This window comes from Bos javanicus, chromosome 19, assembly GCF_032452875.1.
Source record: "Bos javanicus breed banteng chromosome 19, ARS-OSU_banteng_1.0, whole genome shotgun sequence".
Taxonomy (NCBI): Eukaryota; Metazoa; Chordata; class Mammalia; order Artiodactyla; family Bovidae; genus Bos; species Bos javanicus.
In genome coordinates, this window is record NC_083886.1 from 13,613,946 (window position 1) to 13,634,666 (window position 20,721).

The 20,721-nt window shown below is 40.3% G+C and overlaps 1 protein-coding gene and 1 pseudogene across 2 annotated transcripts in view; both read right to left on the reverse strand.

Moving 5' to 3' along the window:
• Nucleotides 1-1,248: 1,248 nt before the first annotated feature.
• LOC133233091 (U6 spliceosomal RNA) lies at nucleotides 1,249-1,349 on the reverse strand (annotated as a pseudogene).
• A 9,818-nt stretch (nucleotides 1,350-11,167) lies between these two features.
• The window catches only part of PPM1D (protein phosphatase, Mg2+/Mn2+ dependent 1D), a 61,117-nt gene continuing 51,563 nt past the window's right edge, over nucleotides 11,168-20,721 (reverse strand). For both annotated transcript variants that reach the window (XM_061390236.1, XM_061390234.1), the window contains exons 5-6: nucleotides 17,257-17,499; nucleotides 11,168-12,921 (exon numbers count right to left, since the gene is read on the reverse strand). In XM_061390236.1, coding sequence (XP_061246220.1) covers nucleotides 12,364-12,921; nucleotides 17,257-17,499 — 801 coding nt within the window. In that variant the 3' untranslated portion in view covers nucleotides 11,168-12,363. The remainder of the gene's footprint in view (nucleotides 12,922-17,256; nucleotides 17,500-20,721) is intronic.

Sequence of the window (20,721 nt, forward strand, 5' to 3'; positions counted from 1 at the left end):
CTTATTTTAGGTAATGTGGTAAAGGAAGGCCTCTAAGGAGATGGCATTTGAACCAAGATTTCAGTGAAGCAGGTTTTCAGCAGCTCTGAGTGAAAAGCAGTTTAGACAAAACAAACAACAGGTACAAAGGCCTTAAGAAAGCAATGAATGTTGAATGGGAAAAATAATATGACTACACAGAGTGGACTGGGACTTCTCTGGTGGTCCAGTGGCTAAGACTGTGCTCACAATGCAGGAGCCCCCGGTTTAACCCCTGGTCAGAGAGCTGGATCTCACACACCACAACGAAGAGTTCATATGGCTGCAACTAAGAGTTCGCGTGCCACAATTAAGATCTAGCATAGCTAAATAAATGTGTTCAAAAAACCCCAAAGTAGATTAAGTAGAAAATGATAGCAAACTAGTTAGGAAAGGTAAGCAGTGGCCAAATCCAGTATAGTGTATAGAATTATAACGAGTTTTAGTTTTATCCTAGGGTGGAATCTATTGGAAGACTTCCAGCTAGGAAGTGTCATGATCACATTTACATGTCTAAAAGACCATTATACCTACTAAACAGACAATAAACTGTCTTTAGGGAGGGGCCAAGAGTGGAAGCGATGGGTCAAGTAAGGAGGCATGGGAGAGCTATCTAGACCTGGGGCTAGAGATGAAGCAGTAGAGTGAAAAGTAATCAATTTCAGAATATTTTGGAAGACAGAATTGAAAGAACTTGATAATGGGTTGGATGTATAAGAGGAGGGAAGAGGAGAATCAAAGATCCTGCCTGTGTTTTGGGCTTGAGGAACTGAGGAATGCCATTTTATGGATCTGATGAACCCTCTTGAAGTCATACATTTTTTAGTGAAGGAGAATTTCTGTGACTTGGTTTCTTCCTTTGTAAACTGTAAAAAGAGTATTATGCTCCTCCTAAGATTTTTTTTAGTAATGTGATGGTTTGGTAGGAGGTGTGTTTTGTTTTGTATGTTGTTTATTTTATTGGGTGTTTTGTTTTGTTTTGTTTTGGCGTGTGGGATCTTAGTTCCTAGACCAGGGATTGAACCTGTGCTCCTGCAGTGGAAGCAAGGAGTCCCAACCACTGGATTGCCAGGGAATTCCCAGTATATTTTTTTTAAGTTTTAAAACTTTGAAAAGTTTAATGCTGGTACTGTTTATTTCCGTATCAATTGGTACAATTTTACATCATGTTTTATACTACTTCATCTTTGCAAAGACATCGAATACACAAAAACACACATTCAATAACTGAAAAATATGGAATGCTTCATTAATTTGCATGTCATCCTTGTGCAGGGGCTATGCTAAACTCCTCTGTATCATTCCACTTGGAGTGTACTGCTGCTAAGGCACTTCAGTCGTGTCCGACTCTGTGCAACCCCAGAGACAGCAGCCCACCAGGCTCCCCCGTCCCTGGGATTCTCCAGGCAAGAACACTGGAGTGGGTTGCCATTTCCTTCTCCAATGCATGAAAGTGAAAAGTGAAAGTGAAGTCGCTCAGTCGTGTCCGACTCTATGCGACCCCATAGACAGCAGCCTACCAGGCTCCTCTGTCCACGGGATTTTCCAGGCAAGAGTACTAGAGTGGGTTGCCATTGCCTTCTCCCACTTGGAGTGTATGTGTTGCCTAAGCAAGCATCAGCCTCATGGGATTTTTATGAGGTGTAAATAAATTTTAAATTCTTGGGACTTCCTTGGTGGTGAAGTGGTTAAGAATCCTCATTGCAATGCAGGGGGCACGGGTTAGATCCCTGTTTGGGGAACTAAGACCCCCACATGCTGCCGGGCAGCTAAGTCTGCAAACCACAACTAGAGACCCTGTGCACTGCGTGATGGAATGAGGATCCCGTGTGCTGCAACTGAGACCCAACACAGCCGAATAAATAAATATTTTTTACAAAAATAAAATTCTCAGAACCAGTTAGAAATGTGTACAAATTAACTAGTTCTTGTCCGTCTTACAGGATTAGAAAGTTCCAAGCCTTAGGACCTACTTTCCTTTCTTATTGAAGCTTTCCTGCCAGAACACAGTGGCTTGTTATCTGCTTTGAACTGGAAAACAGTTTGCCTTCACATCTGTATATTTATTCATCCTTTTATGTAAGGCTTAGGTGTGCAATTCTCAATTCTTTGACAACAGACTTGGTTTTCCACTGTCATGTGAGAACATCAGGCCCCAGCAATGCGTCATTGCCAGATAAAAGTGCTGCAGTAAACCGAGAAAACAACAACAAAAAAGCAGCTATTTCTAATTACTCCATTTTTTTTTCTCCACAGAGATGGTGCGCGATTCACTCATGGGCCTCAAATAGAAAACAGAATTTGTGGTGATCATGTTTTAACTTTTTGGCCGTGCTGGGTCTTCACCGCTGTGCTTGGACCTTCTCTAGCTGCAGCAAATGGGGCCTGCTCCCGAGTTGCAGCACACAGGCTTCTCTTGTTATGGAGCTCAGACTCGAAAGCACTCGGGCTTCAGTAGTCGCAACTCTCGGGCTCTAGAACACAGGCTCAGTAGTTGTGGCGCATGGGCTTTGTTGCCCCACAACATGTGGAAGATTCCCGAACCAGGGATTGAGCCCTGTCCCCTCCGTTAACAAGCGGACTCACAACCAACCCTACCATCAGGTTAGTCCTGTGGTAATCATTTTTTGAATGAACATGACTTGTGGAAGGCTTAGTACATAGTTAGTTCATGAGTCATTTCAGGTTACTGGGTCATGGAGAAACTTTTCAATAGTCTCTTCTTTGGATTGAGCAATCCCAGCTGGGAAACTCATTTTCAGTGTAAAAGTAACTTCAAGCTAGAGTCCTGTTTTCTTCCAGTTGCTATAATGGCCCATTGTAATAAATCACTGATTACTAAAATCCCATGGACCTGCAGTCCAGAATCAAAAGTTTGAGATTTGTCAAGGAACTATCCATAAGCAAACCAAACATCAGGATCGGTTAATATTTTCTCCTCTATTTTTGTCTGATAGGATTAGAATTCTTTTTTTAGCCTCAAACGAGCCATTGCCTCACTTGTTTTGGCCACAGAAACACTTGGACAATACTTATGTGATTTAAGCAGTGGTGAAATAATCTGATTTCACATAGAACTATGGTGAACATTAATATTTAATTGTCAGTCAAGTATAAGGAAAAACAAAGGAGGAATTCCCTGGCAGTCCAGTGGTTAGGACTCCACGATTTCGCTGCCAAGGGCTCGGGTTCAGTCTCTGGCAGGGGAGCTAGGATCTTGTAAGCCTGGAGCAGGGGCCAAAAAAAAAAAAGGAAAAACACAGAGGTTAAAAAAAAATCATGCTCATCAGTCTTCTCTCTCTGGTTGGGCATTTTGATAGCAAGGGTGATTGTACATGTGTTAAGGCAGGACGTACAGTGTAAATCACCTACATACAACCCGCAAGTTGTGAACGTTCAGAGATGCAAACGTGCATTTGTATGTCTAATAAGGTAGGTTAGTTCATGCATCAGGTGTACATTGTCATGAGCGTGCGTCCTCTACAAGTGGTTGTGCTTTTGTGTACTTTACTGCACAGTATTGTATAGAATACAGTAATACAGTATCTTTATTTCACACCCAGCAGGTCTGGAAACAAGTGTGAAAGCAGCAGGGATGTAGCTGGTACTACTGTGCTTTTCAAGGTACTGTACTGTAACTTTAAAAATGTTGTCTTTATTTTTTGTGTTTGTTTTATATGTATTATTTTTGTGAAAAGCATTATAAACATACTACAGTACAGTACTGTATAGCCAGCTGTGTTAATTGAGTTGTTATGAACAAACTGGACCTACAAACACGCCCTGAGAACAGAATTTGTATGTGGAGGACTTATTAAAAAGCAGAGACATTACTTTGCCAACAAAGGTCGTACAGTGAAAGCTATGGTTTTTCCAGTAGTCATGTATGGATGTGAGAGTCGGTCCTAAAGAAAGCTGAGCATCAAAGAATTGATGCTTTTGAACTGTGGTATTGGAGAAGACTCTTGAGAGTATCTTGGACAGCAAGAAGATCCAACCAGTCAATCCTAAAGGAAATCAGTCCTGAATATTCATTGGAAGGACTGATGCTGAAACTGAAGCTCCAGTACTTTGGCCACCTGATGTGAAGAGCTGACTCATTTGAAAAGACCCTGATGTTGGAAAAGATTGAAGGCAGGAGGAGAAGGGGGCGACAGAGGATGAGATGATTGGATGGCATTACCGACTCAATGGACATGAGTTTGAGCAAGCTCCGGGAGCTGGTGAAGGTCAGGAAAGCCTGGCGTGCTGCAGTCCACGGGGTCACAAAGAGTCGGACATGACTGAGCGACTGAACAACAGGGGACTTATGTGGGAAATCTGTACCTTCCCGCTCTAATTTTGCTGCGAACCTGAAACTGCTCTTTAAAATTAAATGTCTATTAAAAAAGTTACATTTTGGACTTCCCTGGTGTTCCAGTGGTTAAGAATCTGCCTGCCAATGAAGAGGACATGGGTTCGATCCCTGGTCTGGGAAAATTCCACAGAGCAGTTAAGTCATGTGCCGCAACTACGGAAGCCCACGCACCCCAGAGCCTGTGCTCTGCAACAAGAGAAGCCACCCCAATGAGCAGCCAAAGCACCCCGAAGAGGAGTAGCCCCTGCTCGCCACAACTAGAGAAAACCCGTGCACAGCAACCAAGACCCAGTACAGCCAAAAATAATACGTAAATAAATAAAATTAATGAATGTGTAAAAGAATTACATTTCTCTGGGGAGGGTAAGAGGGAGGCTCAAGACAGAGAGGATATATGTATACTTATAGCTGATTCCTATTGTGCGGCAGAAACTAATACAACACTGTAAAACAATTACATGCCCATTAAAAAATCAATTTAAAAAGTAAATGAAATGAAAATAACATTATATTTCTCTAAAATCCTCCAATTGTGAGTACAAGTATATTACTTATTCACTCCGTGGGCATTCTCTGATGCGTTCATTAGGCTGAAACTTTTGCACACTATCGTTTGTGGTAATCTCTAAAAATTAGAATTTGAAACTTTAGAATTGCAAAACCGACATAATCCAAGGTTATATCACTTCATATCTATTTAATTACAACAGTGCCTGCCATTTTTCTGCCCTGGATATTACTAGATAACTGTGGTTTCTGAAACACCATTTCCCACATTGCTATTCAAAATTCTAAGTATTTGTTTATTATCTTGGTGCCTTCAGCCTAACCCACAGATCTCTTTAGCCCACTCTGCTCATTCTCAGGCCCAGCCAACTTTCTGAAAATACAGTGATAATTTTCTTTCACTTTGTCATTCTCTTAAAACTGTTATCTATAAAGTGGTCATGTAATTTATCATCCTAGCTAGGAAAGCTTCATGAAGTGAGGCTCTATTAATAATTAAGACAGACTTCTCTGGTGGTCCAGTGGTTGAGACTCTGTGCTTCCAGTGCAGGGGTATGGATTCGATCCCTGGCCAGAGAACTAAGGTCCCATATGCCACATGGTGTGGCTGAAAAAATAAATAAGCCAAAGGAAAATAAGGTAAACCATGAAGTATGGTTGCCCTTTATCTTTGACACATTAGTACTACTCTGTAACTTTTCTACAGGATTAATGTATAATTGCATTGCCTATTTAGCTAAAATGTAAACTCTTTAACAGAAGGGATTGTTTGTGTTTCATTTATATTCCCCTTAAGACTCTATTCACTAACAGGAAAAATTAGGTGTCAGAACCCCAACAATTTATCTTACAATTTGGAGCTGGTGTTTATACTTAAGGACTTTCCAGGTGGCTCAGTGGTAAAGAATTTGCCTGCCAATTCAGGAGAGACAGGTTTGATCCCTGGGGTGGGATGATCCCTGGGGTGGGATGATCCCCTGGAGAAGGAAATGGCAACCCACTCCAGTATTCATGCCTGGGAAATTCCATGGACAAAAGAGCCTAGCACGCAATAGTCCATGGGGTCGCAAAAGAGTCAGACATGACTTACCAACACACACACACACACACACACACACACATTTATACCACACATTTATACTTAAAGACACTAGAAATTAAAACTATTGATTGAAGACCAAAAATTAGTTTCATCAACTCTTATTTGATGCCCATGGCATAATTTATTTCCCCTTCACATACATAAACTTGGATAAAGTTTGCTTAAATCAGTGAAAACTGAATCTGTAGTAACAGTTTTGAGAAGCTAAACATTTAATATTAGGAAACATTTATTTAGCTCTATATACCAGTCATTGTAGTATGCTGCTCTGCATTTTACATGTGAGGACCAAGACTCAAAGATGTTAACCCATTTAAACACCAAATGCAGGCACAATGACAGAAGTGCATGGTCCCTGAACCTTAGCTTTCTGCCTGAAAAAGAGGAACCCCCAAAGAAAGGGAAAGCTCATGGAGACTCTAGAGAGGGGGCAGCTCTGGACAGTGATTCCACTGAATACCTTAGGCATGAATCTTATCCTAATCAGCATATCAAAGACTCTGAGAACTAAACTGGCAGATAGATCACTGCCCAGGTCCCAAATTAGCCCCTGGGTGATACATACAAGGGACAGATAAAATTACACAATGGCAAAGGATTTGGAAAATGAATCGAGACTGAAACCACAACCCACGGAAGGAGTGTTAAAATATGCAGCACTGAGACAGGAATGGGGAGGGTACAACCTTTAAAAGAATGACAGCCATTGAAGAGCCAATATAGATTAGTAAGAGCCAAGGTGGGGCCAAGATGGCGGATGCCTGACTTCCACTAGACCTTGAGCCTCAGTATATGCTCATTGTAATACATCAGCGGGTCTTCCCAGATGGTGCTAATGGTAAAGAGCCTGCCTGCCAATGCAGGACACAAGAGATGCTGGTTTGATCCCTGGATCAGGAAGATCTCTTGGAGAAGGAAATGGCAACGCACTCCAATATTCTTGCCTGGAAAATACCATGGACAGAGGAGCCTGGTGGGCTACAGTCCACGGGGTCCCAAAGAGTTGGACACAACTGAGCAACTGATCGACTGAGCACACACACACACACACGCACAATACATCAGTGAGCTAAATGACTTGCTCAGAGACACCATGACAGTTCCAAGGCTGGCCATAAAGGGCCAAAAAGTGGGCAGTGGCCCAATTCCTGGAAATCCCTGCCCCTTCCCCAAAACAGTTGGAATAATCTTCTCACTCATTACCCTAATAAAAACTGACAACCTCCCACCTTCTGAGATGGCCCGTTTTCTGTCTGTGGAGTGTCTCCCTGAATAAACCTTTCATTCTACGATGACTGGCTCTTGAGTCCTTTCCCTCATGAAGCCAAGAACCCACGTTTAGCAGCCATCCTCGGGACTTGCCTGGGACGTGGCAAGTGACCATTCTCTCATGTCCACTTTCTTTACTGTAACAGCATGAATTAACCGGATTGACTGCCTACTAAAACAAAAATATCAATGATCTCCATAAGAGCTAAAGAAAGTGTCATAATAGTCAAGCATCTGGGATATAATCCAAAATTACATGGTAGGGATTTCTGTGGCCCAGGGGTTGGGAGTCCACCTTGCAATGCAGGAGACACCAGCTCAAGCCCTGGTCCAGGATCCCGTATGCCACAACTACTGAGCCTGTGCTCTGTAGCCTTTGAGCCACAACTACTGAGCCCATATGCAGCAACTGCTGAGCCCCACACGCTCCAGTGCTCATGCTCTGCACCAAGAGAAGCCGCCGCAATGAGAAGTCTGCACACCACAAGGAAGGTAGCCCCCATTTGCTGCAACTAGAGAAAGCCCATGCATAGCAACGAAGACCCAGCACAGCCAAAAATCAATGATTTTTTAAAAATCACGTAGTATATAAAGAACCAGGAAAAATCTCAATTCACATGCAAAAATCAACAGATGCCAATACTTAAATGACAAAGAATCATATCTGACACTTTAAAGCAAAATTGCACAAATGCGCTTGCAAGCAATTATGAACACTCTTGACGTGAATGGAAAAAAAAGAAGATCTCAAAAAAGAGAGGATACAAAGAAGAACAGAAAGGGTAGGGAGTCCCTGGAGAAAGAGAACCAGGCCTGGTTTTCTCGACAGAAGAGATGCAGTTTTGGCCCAAGCCATTGTGTAATCTAAGCCTGGCTGCAATGCGTGCCCTTGAACAGGTGTCAGTAACTCATGACATTTAAGGAAGTAAGGGACTACAGGAACAATGGAAAAGCAGTCAAGATACAATAGTTCAGTGATGAGAGAGTCCTAGTTCCTCCCCAAGGGGCGTATATAACTACCTGATACATACCCTCTGATACACTCCTTTCCGTGTCCCCCATTTCTTGTTTGTAGGAAACAGGGTTCATTCAGCCTCCTGACCTTCCCTGAGTTCCGCAGATTTAAACAGGTGCTTATTATCAGGGAAGGGAGGGGAAGCAGAAACAAAGGAGGAACAGTCAAGAAATAATAGCGCAGCTGCGGGGCAGGGTCGTGGTTCCTCCTCAAGGCATATAACAACGTCCTTTGAGTTCTTCAGTAGGAATGAGGCCCCACCTGGGTGGAGAATGGTATTTTAAGGCTGAGCACAAGATTCCTGGAACCTTCTACCTCACCACTGACCAATCAGAAGAAAGTCTGCACAGGGGAAGATAAGGAAGACACTTACCCTTCCTCCTCAAATGATTCTCCCTTTGAAAACTTTCATGGTCAAGCAGAATCTTTGGAGCTGGCTTTTCGACACTAGACACTAGTCGGCCTTCTCCCAGGTTGCTGACGTCCTGAATAAATCAACTTTTCCTTTCCAACGAACACTCATCTCTTGAGTATGTTTTCAAGCAGCAAGCAGCAGAACACTTGGCTACCTCAGTTCTGGCGGCCACGGAGCTGATGGAGAAGACTCGGTAGCCAGTGTGGCGGGTGTTCATGGGCTGGCAGGCAGCAGGGCAGGCTTGGGGAGCTTGGAAAGCAGAGGACACGGAGAGCAGGGGCCCTCAGCAGCAGCTTCCTGGCCATCGTCTGGCCCAGCAGCACAGTACAGCCGGCCACATGGGGCTGCACCCAGGAGTGGTTTTAACGGAGGCGGCCACGAGGCCTGGCTAGCAAAAGCTTCGAGAAAACTGGCACCAAGGGGAAAGGTGCCAGGACCCTCACCCTCCTTGTTCCAAAGGTCACTAAGGGTCTGGCGCAGGAAGAGCTTGCAGCAACCTGTGCCGCAACCACCTCAAAGGTCCCTTATAGTCAAAGCTATGGTTTTTCCAGTAGCTATTATGGATGTGAGTCGGAACATAACAAAGGGTACGCACTGAAGAAATGATGCTTTTGAACTGCGGTGCTTGAGAAGACTCTTTAGTCCCTTGGACAGCAAGGAGCTCAAACTAGTCAATCCTAAAGTAAATCAGTCCTGAATATTCATAGGAAAGACATGGTGAAGCTTCAATACTTTGGCCTGATGAGAAGAACGGACTCATTGGAAAAGGCCCTGATGATGGGGAAGATGAAGGGCAGGAGGAGAAGGGGACACAAGGATGAGATGGTTGGATGGCATCACCGACTCAATGGATGTGAGTTTGAGCAAAGTCCAGGAGCTACCAAAGGACAGGGAAGCCTGGCATGCTGCAGTCCATGGGGTCACAAAGAACTGGACTTAACTTAGTGACTGAACAACAAAGGAGAAACGTAGGTGACAATCTGGGACTTGCAATTGGTATCTTAAGTGTAGGCAGCACTACGAGACTGAGCTCTGTGGGATCCGATGGACAGTGTCACAATAAATTGTAGGACACCCAGTTGGCATCTGCAGAGTATTGGAGCATTTCTTGGTATAGGAAAACCCACACATCTGGCACCTTCAGTAAAAGAAATTGTGTTTGTTTTCCTTTCAGCGGACATGGTTAAGTAGTAGTTGTTGTTTACTCTCTAAGTCATGTCCGACTCTTGTGAAGTCATGGACTGCAGCCTGCTGGCTCCTCTGTCCATGGTATTTCTGAGACAAGAATATTGGAGTGGGTTGTCATTTCCTTCTCCACTGGATCTTCCCGACCCAGGAGTCAGACTCTCGTCTCCTGCATTACAAGAACCACCTGGGAAGACCCAGTTAAGTAGTAGCATAGTTAAATAACATAGCCAGGGTAGAATACTAAAGAATGAGGAAGCTCTGTGATGTTCTGATATGGAAAAATCTCCAAGATATATATGAAAGAGAAAAATACATGTAAAGCTGTAGGTCTTTGTGTAGACTTGTTGGCTACCCTGAGGACTAAAGTGAGGGTGTATTCATTATGTACCCATTTTATACATTATGAAGTTTCCATCATGCATTACACTTCTGATCTATATGTGATAAGCAAATAAAATTTAATAAAAATAGAAACATTAAAACATTATTTGCGATTGCATGACATCTTTACCTCCTTAAAAGAACAGGCCTAAAAACAGCCCTAGAACACATACCAAAAAAAAAAAGTTAATTTTACCTTTCAGTTATGTATCTCAAACCAAAAATGTTTACCGTATTAGATAGCTACTAGTATGGTATGAAACTGGACTCTATTATACTAAAAATATAATCTAGGAAAAATTCTGACATTTTTACATTAAAAAGTTGATCTGAAAAATAAAGATGAAAAAAATCTTTCACAAAAAAATGAGTCCAAAAGTGTTTGCTACTTGCTTTCATTATCTTGGAAAGATCTGAAAAACAAACTCTAGTCTTGAAAAAAGAAATTGAAAGTGTTAGTCGCTCAGTCACACCCACCTCTTTGCAACCCCATCGACTGTAGCTTGTCAGGCTCCTCTGTCTACCGGATTCTCCAGGCAAGAATACTGGAGTGGGTTGCCATTTTCTTCTCCAGGGGATCTTCCCAACCCAGGGATCGAACCTGGGTCTCCTGCGTTGCAGGCAGACTCTTTACTGTCTGAGCCACCAGGATCTATCTCTAGTCTTAAAAAACTAGCCAAGATTAATGTTTCACCTGGAGCACTTGTTCTCAATTAATCCTCTTACAGCTAGTATGCTTCCAAGTGCACAGTTCCTAGCCTACCGTTGGTGCATGGTCAATGCTGAATGCATGAGTTAACTCTTCGAGGTCTCATTCAGAGTCCTATTCTAAAGTGATACATTTTCAAAAGTTCTCTTTGTAAAGCAACTCATCACACCAAAACGACATACTCTTAGTATTTCAGTATTAGTTCCTTTTAGTTTTTTCAAATAATACAGTTTTATTCACTTTCAATTGCTACATAATATTTCATCAAATTCTTACAAACCATAACTTATAAACCATAACTAACCTAATCATATTCTTATTGTATATTTAGCCTGAGTTGATGTACTCTCCGTTAAAATTAAAGAGTGCAAAAATGAACATTACATACATTTTAAGTTGTTATTCTAAAGCTTGATCATGGCATAACACAAAGTTAATATATATCATTAAAACAAACCAATAACAATAATTCAGCAACATCAGTAACAGTTCACTGATTTATTAGATGAACAAACATATCCATATAATCAATGAAAACTGTACGATATATAAAATAATTTAAGAAATGTTGGGAATTAGCAGCACCATCCATTATTGAAATAGCAAGAAAAACTTCACATATTTTATGCAAACACGAGAAGAGGATATAACTACTTTAAGACTTATTAATGCCACTGAATGTCTGGGATGACTGAAAAGGGCATCTCTTTAGGCAAACATACCTCCTTCTACTTCAAAGATCTGGTGAGCAAATATGATGGTTAATGTTTTAGAAAAAATGCTACTGAATGAAATAAAAGATACTGCATAGTATTTTAATTAGGACAAGGAGACTAACACCCAGCTACTTTTGCATGGCTCAACACTTCGGCTTCTATGAAAAATTTAGTTCTGGATTATGAAATTAGAAATAAAAAATAATTTAAAAAAGACACTAGCTGTCTCTAAGAAACATTAAGTGGGACACAGGTCACTATGAAAATACATCACTTTTCCAGTTTGCTTAATAATTTACTTTAAAAAGTTGTGTAGTTTTCATCACAAGTGACAGACAAATTTCTTAATAAGCATTTTTAAAAGTTTTAATGTATTTCTAAAATCTAATAGATTCTTTTTTTTTTTAAACCTTTAGCCCTGTTGTTACATTTACTGTGTATCAGAGTAACAGACTGAATTTGTGTGAAGGATACAAATTTACACACATTTTACAGCAACTTACACCCTAACATCTACAAAATTCACATTTATAATACAAGCAAGTACAAGGCCAGGCTAAAATTGTTGAATTCCAAAAAGTCAAATTCATACTATTTTTATTTTGTCCCCTTAAAAAAAGTTCAACTTCGGCACCAAATTCAAAAGAGCCCTCTTAAGAAGTTTGGAAAAAATTTCCAGACGTATTTCAGCAAACACAAACAGTTTTTCTGTGCTGGTGAAGTAAAGGATTTCCAATTTTCTTCTGGCCCCTGAGTCTGCGTCGCACGGTAAGTTTAACAGAGTTCTTGCGCTGGGAGGTTGTGGGGAGGCTTGCAGGCTGAGCACCACTACTACGACTTAAACCATTCCGCCTGTGCTTCTTCATTAGAGGGCCAGAGTTGGATTCTTCTAATGTCCTTTTGAAGTTTGCTGGAGGGGTTCTTTCAACTTCCTGGGCTTTCATTTGACCCGGGCTCGATATCTTCACATTTTTTTGGTCCGTGATGGTGTTTGTTGAATTGGTAGGCACCAGGCCAACGGACAGGCTATTATTCAAAGAATCGTGTATCCTTAAAGTCAAGGCTTTAGTGCAATTTTCTTCTAGTGGCTCTGGATCTTTTGAGGATATGACTGCAGCCTGGACATTCCCTCGAGCTATCTCAGGTGGGACTTCTAAATAATTCTCTGAGAAGGCATTACTACGGATAAGGGCAGGTATATGGTCCTTGGAGTTCAGCCTTGGCCATGGGTCCTCCTCCAGGGGCTGAAAAACAGGAAGGTAAGACCAAGTGAGAAATAATTTGTCCTAGAATTCAGCTTAACCATTGGGGAAATGAAAGGGTTTCATTAGAATAAATGACAAAATTGTTTACTTGGGGGGTTTATTTCCTACTTTCTATATTTAATTTCTGAATATTTAGTAGTGTGGAAAATGTAAAGTGTGACATTAAAGCAATTCTGTCACAATGGAAATTCAGATTGTTGCTTTGCACCCATCTCCTCAACACTAGATGCTGTTCTGGGATTTGAGAAAGTAGGATATATGGGACTGTGCTAAGTATGGCTAGGGCAACGTGCAAAGATACAAACGAAAGTCACGTGGAACTTGCAGGTTGCTGCTTAAAAGCCTCACTGGGAGGCACGGTGTGCACTGCTTTAGGTGCAGTGCCCCGAAGCTAAATGTTTTCGGAATCTCCTCCCATTTCCACACAAGAGATGGGAGGACATTGTTCCTATCAAATAAAAATCTTCCACTATTTTAATAGTTTATAAAATCACTATTTTAATAACTTTCTCAAGGGCAAATTTTAAGCATAAATACTTCCTCTTCCCCAAATGTGTATCATTTCCCTCAATCTTTCCTCTTTCAAGTCAAATCAAATTTAATAAAATATTTTCCGAAAAGCCTAAGTAAATCCTTTTGTATTTAGAATGGTAAATAAAGATATATTACTAGTCACCTTCTGATATAAAATTCCCTAGGAATAAACACCTTTTGAAAAAGTGCTTTATAAAAAAGCATATTTATAAAAGTAATGTTTCCTTTAATGTTTCTAGAATTAAGAAGAAAAAGGGAAACTGTAGGAATCTAAAAGCATTTCAATTCAACCATAAACATGAACACGCTTTACTAAGAAAAATAAACCAACTTTAGGTCCACTGGAGGCTAGAGATGAGAAACTCTGACATTCCTAACGTAGTACTGCCCCCAACAGAATACTGCCATGCTTTTTAAAATGCTTTTATTGATTTGTTTGGCTGTGCTGTGTCTGAGTTGCAGCATGCAGAATGGTTGTGACATGCAAACTCTTAGCTGCAGCATGTGGGATTTAGTCTCCTGACCAGGGATTGAACCCAGGTCCCCAGCATTGGGAACCTGAAGTCTTAGCCACTGGACCATCAGGAAAGACCCTTAAGAAAAAAAAAAAAAAACCTAAGTATATTTCTTTCTTTCTGGGGTCACTGGTTCATCTATTTATTTTACATTGCATGGTTTATGGAAAGCCCAATTCTTATCTGTTTTAACACTGACTAGATGTTGGGCAGCAGTCTTATTTCGAAGTACCGGTGTTGAGCATGGATAACAGAACAGTCTCTATTCTAGAACATTCATATGTGGCTTTCAGCAATATCAACAACAACCTGTCTGTGAATTTATCCCCTCTGCATTAGGTTGATTCCAATGTCTACCCTGATCACAAGCATGTACTGACTGATCACAGAAAACTATACCTCACCATAAGTAATTGTTGACTAAAGGTTCATCTTGCTTTAATATAGAAAAAGGATTTGCAACAAGACCAGGCAGCAGATAAATTCTGTAGACAGAAGACTTCCTACTACCAAACAAGCACATTACTAATTTAGGGACAAGAAAAAAAGATACTCATCAGGCCACTTATACGAATAGAACATAACTGCTCTAGCTTGTACAAAGAGGTTTAGACATTAGATGGAATTTCTTTACAAAAGAAAAACAATGGGATGATTTTAGAGTTAACACAATTTATTGTAATTTCTGTTGTGCTGTGTTCTTTTAAACTCACAAACTATTATTCTGATACCACAGGTGGACTGGCTTTTCTTCCCCTACTTATTCCTTTAACTTTTCCATTTCCTTCTCTTTCTATTGGCATTCTGTGGAAATATACCGCATCTGTTTGCGCAGCCAACGGCTTAGACTTCTGAGACTCATCTCAGATTAATTACTACCTGTATGCTAAGCCTTCTTACGTGTTCATAAAACACATGATATTGAGAGCTTACATCCTAAAAATTCACACTTGCAAAGTTTCACTTCAGAGATCCACTTTGAGAGCTCCATATATTTACAATCCAACAGTAAACAGCTAATTACAAGTTGTGCCTAGAATGCAATTGATACTAAGTGCTAATCCTCTGAAAGAACTCTCTTCCTCATTCCTCCTTCCTAGAGCTCTTAGCTTACTTAAAAAACAGCTAAAATTAGTTTTGCCCTAAAGAAAGATGGAGAAAGAAAGGTGTGCCATAGTAATATATCACTTAAACAGAAGTATTTCTAGTATTTTTGTCCCAAAACAAAGATTTGAGTACCGATTTAGCTTACGATTCAAACAGAAGTTGACATGTCTGTAGATAGGTAACCTAGTCTCAAGTGCCTAATCTAAATATGGGTAAGTCTTAAAAACCATTCAAAATCAATCAAAATGTCATTATATTTATCTAGATGCTACTAAACACAGGATTATTATTATAACAATGAAATAAATCAGAGATACTCATGAGTGGCCATGGTTAACTAAGATAAAAGAAACAAAACAAAACACAATCTCTTGAGCAGAAATCTGTCTTTATTTACTTGTTAGGCCAGAGCCTACAATAGTGATTATTCTGAATGCCTCTAAATATTTTTTCATATTTAGGTGTGGCTAAATGGTTAACAAATAACCATGCCTACACAGAAGTTAGTCCATACATAAATCTCCTAATCTTTACTTTAGTATAATTATTAGATCATTATTTTTCAAAATTGTAAAACATGTTTTAAAGGGCTTCCCTGGTGGTCTAGTGGTTAAGAGCCTGCCTGCCAGTGCAGGGGACAGGGTTCCATCCTGGGGCTGGTAAGATCCCACATGCTGCAAGGCAACTAAGTCCATGAGCCGAAACTACTAAAGCCCACGTGCCTAGAGCCTGCGCTCTGCACCAAGAGAAGCCACCACGACGAGAAGCCCACGCACTGCAACGCAGAGTAGCAGCAGTTCCTGCTCGCTGCAGCTAGAGAAAGCCTGCACAACAACCAAGACCCGGGACAGCCGAAAGTAAATCTTTAAAGAGTGTTCTAAACTATTCCTTGGTGTCATTTCTGTACAATTTTACTAATGCCAATCCATACATTAAGAATGTCCTATTACAGTATCTTCTCTCCCCTCATTCTTACCTCCATCCTATGGCACCTCTACACTACCTACAATTCAGTTACAAATATGAACACTTTAGGGAACACAAAAGTAATGAATACTTTCAAATGCAGAAACTGGTGAGTTCTGAAATGAACATAAGCTCCTCCATAACACACAAAAGAGAATGAAGAGACTTTAAAAGATCTCAACCTGCATTATTATTCAAGAGTTTTCAAAGAAAAGAAAGTTTCCACAAGAAATTTTTTTAGGAAAATAAGCATAAAATATTCATTTGTCAATTTCTAAATGAAGAGTCCATGTAAGGAAAATTAAGTTGCCATATATATGTGAGGTAAAAGATGGGAAAGCAATAATGGAAAACTTCCAAGTACTCTATACAGGATCACAATACCCAAAATTAAACAAATTCTTTGTACTGTGTAGCTTTGATCATCTTAAAAAACTGTCTCAATACATGACATAAAATTCCACTGTGTTTCCCATTTTACTGGTCATTCTTCTGAAAGCACATTCTCAGAAGGCCAGGTATATCACAGCAGTTATCAATATTACTAATTATTAGCAGAAGATTGGAAAAAAGTAGGAAAAAATTGGGATGAAATCAGAAAAAAGGGAAATACTATAGCATTTAAACTTATTTCTGAGCACATCTTAAATTCATTCAATATTAATATGGGTAAGAAACAGGAATGATGTTTCTTATTCATGTTAATAGACAGCCAATTCTAAAGGCTGATATCCTAAGGTCCAGTTCAGCCTTGATTCTGTATCTTATTCAAACTGCTTAATATCTCACTCTTATTATCTATAAATGGAATTAATTATCTGCACTATTTAGCTTCCAGGGTTATGAGGTTCAAATGAAATACCACATATGAAAGTCCATCACAAGCTTTTAATTTAAATGCTTACAAACATGCATAATATTAGAAGGGAATCAGTATGTTCCAAATATTAATACTGTTAATAGTCTTCAGGGGCCACATCTAGTCACTGTCTATTAGGTGTTCTACGGAGATCCAGTATGCACTTTAATACCTCTGGGTACTAAATAAGAAGCACTAAATAAGAAGTACTGATAAGAAGTTACACAACAAAATCCAAAATCCTATTTTATAAAGAATCTGAAAACTGTTTTCATGTAATACTAATCAGAGAAATTCCATCTATTACAGCTTAAATACTAGAGAATTGTATACCTTGACTGGTGGTGTAGAACACGGAGAAGGAGTCATCACGCAGGTTTCTTGACTGTTATAGGAAGGGCTATCAGTCAGGTTCAGATAGAGCTCATCTTCACTGGTGAAATGTCCCTGACTGTCCACTCCCGGAGAGATGCAGATTACTATGGCACTAGTATTATCTGCTCGAAGCATTCGCTGCCTCCAGCGGCCTAGGGCTCGATTCACAAGCATTTTGGCACAAGACTGTCCATGCTCACCCTGTATTTAAAACAACAGAAAAGAAGATAACTCAGACTCCGTTACCACTATGGTTGTATCAAATTAATACAAATTAATAATGTTCAACAAGGCCTACATAAATAATTAAAATTTCAAACCTTATCCACAATCCCTATAACTATGTTAAGACAGCATTGCTCTAAATTAAAAAATAAATCAATAAAACAAAGCCTTATCCTGTGGTTAAATTTCATCTGTATTTTTATCTTTTGGGGAGCAAGAAACTTGGTCTTCATTGTAACCTTACTTAAGAAAAGTTATACAGTTATACAGAAATTATCTAAAAGGGGGAAGTAAACATCAAGATATTACAGATAAACAACTATACGCCAATAAAAATTAATTTTAAGAAGTATTACAATAAATAATTCACAAATGAAATAATCATACATGGCAAAAAAAAAAAAAAAACCCCACACTGCAAAGGGCCAATTTCCTAAAATAAGAGATTCTGCAAATCAAAGACAACCCCAACATAAAAAAATGTCAAAGGACATGAACCAACTATAGAGACAAAGAAATATAAATGGTTCTCAGCTATATATACATACATATATATGTGTACACTGTTGCTGTTCAGTTGCTCAGACATGTCCAACTCTGCGACCCCACAGACTGCAGCACACCAAGCTTTCAGGTCCTTCACTATCTCTTGGAGTTTGCTCAAACTCATGTCCACTGAGTTGACGATGCCATCCAACTACCTCATCTTCTGTCAGTCCCTTCTCCTCCTGCCCTCAATCTTTCCCAGCATCAGGGTCTTTTCCAATGAGTCAGCTCTTTGCCTCAGGTGGCCAAGAACTTCAGCTTCAGCATCAAAGTCCTTCCACTGAATATTGAGCGTTGATTTTCTTTAGGATTGACTGGTTTGATCTCCGTGCTGTCCAAGGGACTCTCCAGAGTCTTCTCCAGCACCACAGTTTGAAAGCATTTATTCTTCGGTGCTCAGTCTTCTTTATGGTCCAACACTCACATCCATACATGACTATTGGAAAACCCATAGCTTTGACTATATGGACCTTTCTTGTCAAAGTGACGTCTCTGCTTTTTAATACACTGTCTAGGTATGTCATAACTTTTCTTCCAAGGAGCAAGTATCTTTTAATTTCATGGCTGCAGTCACAGTCTGCAGTGATTTTGGAGCCCAAGAAAATAAAATCTGTCACTGTTTCCATTTTTTCCCCATTTATTTGCCAGAAAGAGGTAGAACCGGATGCCACGATCTTAGTTTCTTGAATGTTGAATTTTAAGCCACCTTTTCCCTCTCCTCTTTTCACCTTCACCAAGAAGCTCTTTAGTTCCTCTTCACTCTCTGCCATTAGGGTGAAAGCATATCTGAGGTTATTGGTATTTCTCCTGGCAATCTTAATTCCAGCTTGTGCTTCATCCAGTCCAGCATGTCACATGATGCACTCTGCACATAAGTTAAACAAGCAGAGTGACAATATACAACCTTGACGTACTCCTTGACCAATTTTGAACCAGTCTGTTGTTCCATGTCCATTTCTAACTACTGCTTCTTGACCTGCATATAGGTTTCTCAGGAGATAGGTAAAGTTGTCTGGTATTCCCATCTCTTTTAAGAATTTTCCAGTTTCTTGTGATCCACCCAGTCAAAGGCATACATACATACATAAATGGCTAATGTCACTTACATGAAGAAAAAAGCAATACAAGCCATATAGTATAGAGATCAAATATATACCAACAGTATGCCAGCAAATTTGGAAAACTCAGCAGTGGCCACAGGACTGGAAAAGGTCAGTTTTCATTCCAGTCCCAAAGAAAGGCAATGCCAAAGAATGCTCAAACTACCACACAATTGCACTCATCTCACACGCTAGTAAAGTAATGCTCAAAATTCTCCAAGCCAGGCTTCAGCAATATGTGAACTGTGAACTTCCAGATGTTCGAGCTGGTTTTAGAAAAGGCAGAGGAGCCAGAGATCAAATTGCCAACATCTGCTGGATCATCAAAAAAGCAAGAGAGTTCCAGACTATGCCAAAGCCTTTGACTGTGTGGATCACAATAAACTGTGGAAAATTCTGAAAGAGATGGGAATACCAGACCTGACTTGCCTCTTGAGAAACCAATATGCAGGTCAGGAAGCAACAGTTAGAACTGGACATGGAATAAGAGACTGGTTCCAAATAGGAAAAAGAGTATGTCAAGGCTGTATATTGTTACCCTGCTTATTTAACTTATATGCAGAGTACATCATGAGAAACGCTGGGCTGTAGAAAGCACAAGCTGGAATCAAAATTGCCGGGAGAAATATCAATAACCTCAAATATGCAGATGACACCACCCTTATGGCAGAAAGTGAAGAAGAACTAAAGAGTCTCTTGATGAAAGTGAAAGAGGAGAGTGAAAAAGCTGGCTTAAAGCTCAACATTCAGAAAATGAAGATCATGGCATCCAGTCCCATCACTTCATGGCATACAGATGGGGAAACAGTGGAAACAGTGGCTGACTTTATTTTTCTGGGCTCCAAAATCACTGCAGATGGTGATTGCAGCCATGAAATCAAAAGACACTTACTCCTTGGAAGGAAAGTTATGACCAACCTAGACAGCATATTAAAAAGCAGAGACATTACTTTGCCAACAAAGGTCTGTCTAGTCAAGGATATGGTTTTTCCAGTGGTCGTGTATGGTTGTGAGAGTTGGACTATAAACAAAGTTGAGCGCCGAAGAATTGATGCTTTTGAACTGTGGTGTTGGAAAAGACTCTTCAGAGTCCCTTGGACTGCAAGGAGATCCAACTAGTCTATTCTAAAGGAGATCAGTCCTGGCTGTTCATTGGAAGGACTGATGTTGAAGCTGAAACTCCAATACTTTGGCCACCTGATGCGAAGAGCTGACTCATTTGAAAAGACCCTGATGCTGACAAAGATTGAGGGTAGGAGAAGAAGGGGACGACACAGGATGAGATGGTTGGATGGTATCACTGACTCGATGGACATGGGTTTGGGTGGACTCTGGGAGTTGGCGATGGACAGGGAGGCCTGGCGTGCTGCGGTTTATGGGGTCACAAAGAGTCGGACATGACTGAGCAACTGAACTGAACTGACTGAACTGATATACCAACAGAAACAGTAAAAAAGGAAAAAAACAAATTAAACAATCTCATGTTATACAAATAAATGTGGCTTAGAATAAGACTAATAGCATTATGTTGTTGTTTAGTTGCTAAATTGTG